This window comes from Mercurialis annua, linkage group LG4 (assembly GCF_937616625.2).
Source record: "Mercurialis annua linkage group LG4, ddMerAnnu1.2, whole genome shotgun sequence".
Classification (NCBI taxonomy): domain Eukaryota; kingdom Viridiplantae; phylum Streptophyta; class Magnoliopsida; order Malpighiales; family Euphorbiaceae; genus Mercurialis; species Mercurialis annua.
In genome coordinates this window covers 26,523,920-26,529,850 of record NC_065573.1, presented here as the reverse complement: position 1 = coordinate 26,529,850, position 5,931 = coordinate 26,523,920, and the positions used below count along the sequence as shown (strand labels likewise).

Genomic DNA, 5,931 nt, shown 5'->3' with positions numbered 1-5,931 from the left:
AAATAATTGATGCTTACAGGTTGGTAGTGTAGTTCGCTGTTCGCTTACCTTTCCTCTCTCAGATATCTTAAACCGCAACGGTCACCGGCTAACACCTCAACAAATCGGAGGTCAAATTACTTCGCCGACTTGTCGACTCAAACCAGTAACTTACTCCCCCGAAAAATGAGCGTAATCGAAATTTTAACAAGAGTAGACGCGATCTGTAACAAATATGATCGATACGACGTCGAAAAGCTAAAAGATCTCAATGTCTCCGGTGACGATGCCTTCGCTCGCCTCTATGCTTCCGTGGAGGCCGATATCGAGTCCGCTCTTCAGGTAGCTTTTTAAATTTCACTCCGATTTGAAGTCAATTTTAGTCTACACTTGAAATTGAATCCAGATTTATCTCATACTTGTTTCTCCGGCGAAAATTAGGTTTAATTTTGGTAGTGTTAGTAGTGATTTTACTTTTGAATTGAATGTGATGTACAGAAAGCGGAGATTGCTTCAAAAGAGACTAAAAAGGCATCTGCAGTTGCTTTAAATGCGGAGATTCGTCGAACCAAAGCTAAATTGTTAGAGGAGGTCCCGAAGTTACAGAGATTGGCTGTTAAAAAGGTCTGTATTGTAATCTTTTTGTTCTTATAGTTATAATTGTTGCTCCTGTGATTGCAATTCGTTCAACTTTGAAGAACTAGGGTTTTTTGATTGCAAGTATTTGATTCAATTGATTAGTTTGGACCTGGTTATTGACAGGTTAAAGGGCTCTCAACAGAAGAGCTTACTGCCCGTAATGATTTGGTCCTGGCATTGCCGGATAGAATTCAAGCTATTCCTGATGGAGCTGCTGCTGCTCCCAAACAAACTGGAGGCTGGAGTGGTTCTTCAGCATCCCATACGGGAATCAAATTTGATTCAGGTGATTTATTCGTTGTTGGATCTTTGTTCTTTGATCTGATAATCTCATGTGATTTTCTAACTGGTTTAGATGGGTTGTTTTTGTGCAAGTCCACAATGTATGAACATCTATTTCGTTGTATCTTTTCATGAGTTGAAAGGCTTTAATTTTATTATTCTACTTAACTTACGTACTTCCATTTTTTAAACAGGTGGTCAGTTTGATAATGAATATTTTCAAGAAACTGAAGCATCAAGTCAATTTAGGCAAGAGTATGAAATGCGTAGAGTGAAGCAGGCAAGTTAATATTAGTTTTGCCCTTATCCACTGGCAGTTTTCTTTGGAGGTGCAGTTTCTTGATCTCTTTAGCTTTTGATTTTGATATTATGTGTCTGTTTTGATAATTGCCCAGGATCAAGGTTTGGATATGATTTCAGACGGGCTGGATACTCTGAAAAACATGGCTCATGACATGAATGAGGTACTTTCTTTTCTTCAAGGACTTTCTTGTTTGAGCCCATTTCTTTTATGTCCTTGTGGTTGTGGCGGTTGGGAGTTGCACTAGTCAGTTCAGTTGGGTGGAACTGTCACCTTGTTTTCAAGAGTCACATGTTTGATAAGATTGTATCTATAATCTGCAGGAGTTTGATAGGCAAGTCCCTTTGATGGATGAGATTGATACAAAGGTAAGAAGCATTACGATATCCCTTATACTTTCTTCAGTGTCAGTCTGCTGAATTTTTGAGTTTATATGAACTGTTTGTTGCACCTTTGCAGGTGGACAAGGCAACAGCTGACCTGAAAAATACCAATGTTAGACTTAAAGACACTGTTAACCAGGTGAGTTAGAAGATAGTGTACAATAATGTTAAGCGTTCCTTTCATTTTAGCCTGATGCTGATTTACAAGTATTTTTCTTCTCTTCCAGTTGAGATCTAGCAGAAATTTTTGCATTGATATTATTTTGCTATGCGTAATTCTGGGAATCGCTGCCTATTTATACAAGTAAGTATAATTTCTACTCCCAAGAACAAATTGTACTATTATTGATATGCAAAACAAGTGTGCTAGTTTCTCTGTGTGGCCAGCTTTCTTTTAGGGAAGTCAGTGTTGTAAGACTCTGACTTGGTTTATTACTCTATTGGATTTGTAAACTAATGAAAGAACCTTAATTCGAAATCATACAAGTATTAGGTGAACCTTTTAGAAACCAGGGATGAAGTAATGCCTTCTGGAGAGGTAGAACATATATTACAAAATGAACTTTAATTTACTAAATAATTAATCACCTTCTCCAGGGATGAAATGAAGTTAACTACTAAGGGATGCAGTAATGCTTCATAGGGATTTAATTATCACCCTGTTTTCAAGAGTCCAACCGTCCAAATGAAGTAATGCTTAGTTTACTAATTAATTTCAGTCAATTGCTTTTATTATAACATTCTTCAAAGTGCCGTTAGTATCCTGAGATCTCAATGCTGCTTGCTTAAACTTATCATGACAAATAAACCGCAATTATTTCCTGTAATGTTGGTTTTCAATTGGTAACTGTATTTTATAAAGCACCTTTGTTTTGCAGTGTGCTGAAGAAGTGATGTGTCAAACACAATTCGTTGTTCAACCTATTTTCTTGGTGTTGTTGTGCTAGCTTGTTCTGGCATTTATCTGAATTTGGAGGACTTCTTATTGGTGCGTGTGCATTTACACTTAATTTGTCTCTTGTATGCTTGGAAATATTCTTTTTTGTCATTCATGTAAAGAGTTAACTAAGTAATCAGTGATATATTATATTGTTTCATTTATTCTTGAATCATTAGACTTCTAGCTGGTGAGAGTTTTAGTAGAAATTTTCTAATGATTGAACCATTTTTATAGAATTGATTAATTGAGTTGAGCCATTAAATTCTAAGGTTGTGTTTGTTCTTGTGTCTTTTCTAATTAAAGATCACTGACTGGCCTCTAAAGCGTTGTAGAAACATTTTTGCCTCGCAAAACTATGCCTGCAGTACTCAATCGTGGTTATCATTTTTGCTAATACTGTTTCCATTGGAAATCAGCCAAGGTGGTGAATTTGCTCTTCAGTCCGATAGAGACTTTAGCTTCCTAGTACCCAATGCATATAGATAGTGTTTTAAACTTTTAAGGACCAAACCGGACCATTTGGTTCAACCGGTTTGACTAGGAATCGAAGGTCAGTCTGGTTTTATTGTTCTCTAAAAACCAAAAATATGGTTCCATCTCTTTGAAATATAAAAATCATTGAACCGATTATATTGGAAATTCGTCAGTTTTTATTAATTAGTGAGAGTGATCTATCTATTGGTAATTTGGTACTTCAAGTCATTGCTAGTTAGATTTTGAAGTGTTTAAATTTTGAACATATACACTTGTATTACTCTTTATTTAATTGGTTAAAACGTGACTCAATGGCCACATCAGTTTGGTGGCCTCTGGTTCAGTTTTTGAAATGCTGTGAGAATCAACTTTTTCTATTCAAAATAGTTCACTTACATGACTGATTACAATCTGCTAAATAAAACAAGAGTCTGATTTCAACAAAATGATCAACTGAGACTTGAAGTTGAAGCACATCAAATGGGAGAAACATGCACAATCTTCAGTGTTCTTTTTTACTACAAACTGTAAAACACACTGGAAAACACCAAGGCTATTATACATAGTTCTTATGATGATTTCAATCACAACACTAAAATTCGCCTTCATATTATATAAAATATCACAAATGTATATGTATATATACATCAGAGATCTAATTATAATTAAACAGTATGTAATTAAACATTATACATAAACATATTTACAAATGCCTATCATTTTGGTAGTTGCTCTATTCACTTCCTGTGAAGGCCAAGTGATGAAGCTGTTGATACTGCATGAGAGAATTCCATTCAACATGACTGTTACTGACCATTTCATCTAACCTGGTTCCTCCGCTTTCTATAGTAGTCACTGCTCCTTTTATAATCTTCTTGGTTGGTAGGATACAACTCTTATGCTTTCTTTTTTGCGGATTAAACATATTGTCGAAACAAGCAAGTGAGAATTGAAGATTATTATTCTTATCACTGGACGAGGCTTTGTCAATGTAAGTAAAATCTTGAGAGGCGAAAATGTAAGGCAACATTGGGTAATCATAGGTTTTAATCATTTGGTTCTGTTCCGGGAAGTAATTTGCAGCGGTTGGAGATTCAGAACTTGGATCATCGTTTTGATCTTCCCAAGTGCTTTTTGTAAAGCAGCTTTTTTGTCTAACTCGACATAGCACCCAATCATCTAGCTGCGTATAAAATTAATGGAAATGTTTTGGTCATCTACGACTAGAATTTACGGGATTCTCCAGTTTTATTTTTCATCAGGAAATAAAATAATTCTGTCTAGAAAATAAATTTTGCTTTTATTGAATTCTGCTGTTTTCTAGTAGTAAAAGCATTCATGTACCATGAATAATTGACAAAATGATTTAATATTCACTACCATGATAAAATTAATAAATGTATTTTGCGTCAATTAAGATTCAAGCGGCAAATAAAAAAGTTTAGACTGCGTCTATATGATAAAATAGTTTCGGATATATTAATGAACATATGATTACTTACCCTCATGGAGTCTGTTTTCTTAGCATGCCAGGTCGAATCTGAATCAAGCGATCTATATTCATGCATGATCCAGTTAGTTTTAATTCCTTTAGGAGGTCGTCCTTTATAGAACACAAGCGCCTTCTTTACTCCGATACTACTCATACCCCCTGATGTAACAATCGGTTTATCAGTTCCGGTGGCCTTCCAATAACCCGAGGCTGCTGTCCTATTAGGCCTTGCTCCTTTAGGATATTTTCTGTCTCTTGGTGTAAAGAAATACCATTCCTCTTTGCCAAAACAAGCTTTCTCTATTCAAAAAAAAACTTGTTATTAGTAAATAACTTGAAAATTTTGTAAGTAAAGGATGAACTTTTTTTTTTAATCTTTTAGGCCAAGCGACGCATTTGGCATTGGAAAAAAAGACCGAACAAACTTGATAAAAATTGGATAGGGATGGGGGAAAATAGCAGAAATGACCGGCATCCTTAGGATAACGGCCCGAGCAATTGAGCTACCCTTAGGAGGTCTTTGAGCGGCAGAAGGGAGGCGGCCGCCCACCTCCTCTCTACGTGCAGTTAATATAAATATACATACTTGGTAAGTCCCATGGATTGTACTTATAGAGATCTAAGTCAGCAACAACAGAAGCAGGAAGAGGATTTGAAGCAATTTTGTTGTTTAAGTAGTGCACTATCAGCTCCTCATCAGATGGATGGAACCTAAATCCAGGAGGAAGATGAATATCTGATTTCGGTTTGGCCTCCATTCAGAAAAATAAAAATTATTTTTTGGCGATGATATTGAGAAACAATAATTAATGAAATAGTTTCCGATAATATCGATCAAAAGGGGATCATAGTAGCATAAGCACTGTGCAGATGTTATATATAAGTGGAAATCTTTTGTTTTGTATTGCTGGTATAGAAATTAATTATGGTTATTAATTAAATTAAATGCATAGTTGATTTTATTGCATGGTGTAGATTCAATGGAAATAAGAGTTGAAAGCAATGCATTAATTTGTCCTATGCGCTAACTTGTTGGATAAATGCATTCTTTACCTGTTCTTGTTGTTCTAATTAAATTTCATTCAATTTTTATTAAGCATTGAAGATTTGACATATAGATTATTAGCATTGAATTTATCCCTTTGCGGTCCCATAATTGTTTTATAAAATGAGAAAAGATATAAATATTTTATTATAATTTAGTAAAAAAATTTACAAAATGAAAATTTTAAGGCTTGTAAACTATAAATTTTGAGGTGTAAAAAATGTACCGTAGATACGTATTAATACTAATTATTTAAAAATTTAAAGTTAGAAAGTGTATGAGCATGGAACCAACTATTTAATTGTTTATAAGGTGTATTTTACTCATAATTTAGAGTGTAGATGACATTTTTACAACAAATCAATAAACATTTGTGATCGATTTTTTTTAATTATT

General features: G+C 34.6%; 2 protein-coding genes across 2 annotated transcripts; one reads left to right on the top strand and one right to left on the bottom strand.

Moving 5' to 3' along the window:
- LOC126678190 (syntaxin-71-like) lies at nt 1–2,693 on the top strand. Its single transcript, XM_050373086.1, has 9 exons — nt 1–321; nt 478–603; nt 742–904; nt 1,095–1,180; nt 1,296–1,364; nt 1,525–1,569; nt 1,661–1,723; nt 1,812–1,888; nt 2,463–2,693. Exons 1-9 carry the CDS (start codon nt 166–168, stop codon nt 2,476–2,478), a joined length of 801 nt encoding a protein of 266 aa, XP_050229043.1. The 5' UTR covers nt 1–165; the 3' UTR covers nt 2,479–2,693.
- A 925-nt stretch (nt 2,694–3,618) lies between these two features.
- On the bottom strand, nt 3,619–5,385 carry LOC126678189 (NAC transcription factor 29-like). Its single transcript, XM_050373084.2, has 3 exons — nt 5,077–5,385; nt 4,501–4,790; nt 3,619–4,181 (listed from the first exon to the last, which is right to left on the bottom strand). The coding sequence occupies exons 1-3, from the start codon at nt 5,246–5,248 to the stop codon at nt 3,732–3,734; spliced, it is 912 nt and encodes a 303-aa protein (XP_050229041.1). The 5' UTR covers nt 5,249–5,385; the 3' UTR covers nt 3,619–3,731.
- Between the last annotated feature and the right edge of the window lie 546 nt (nt 5,386–5,931).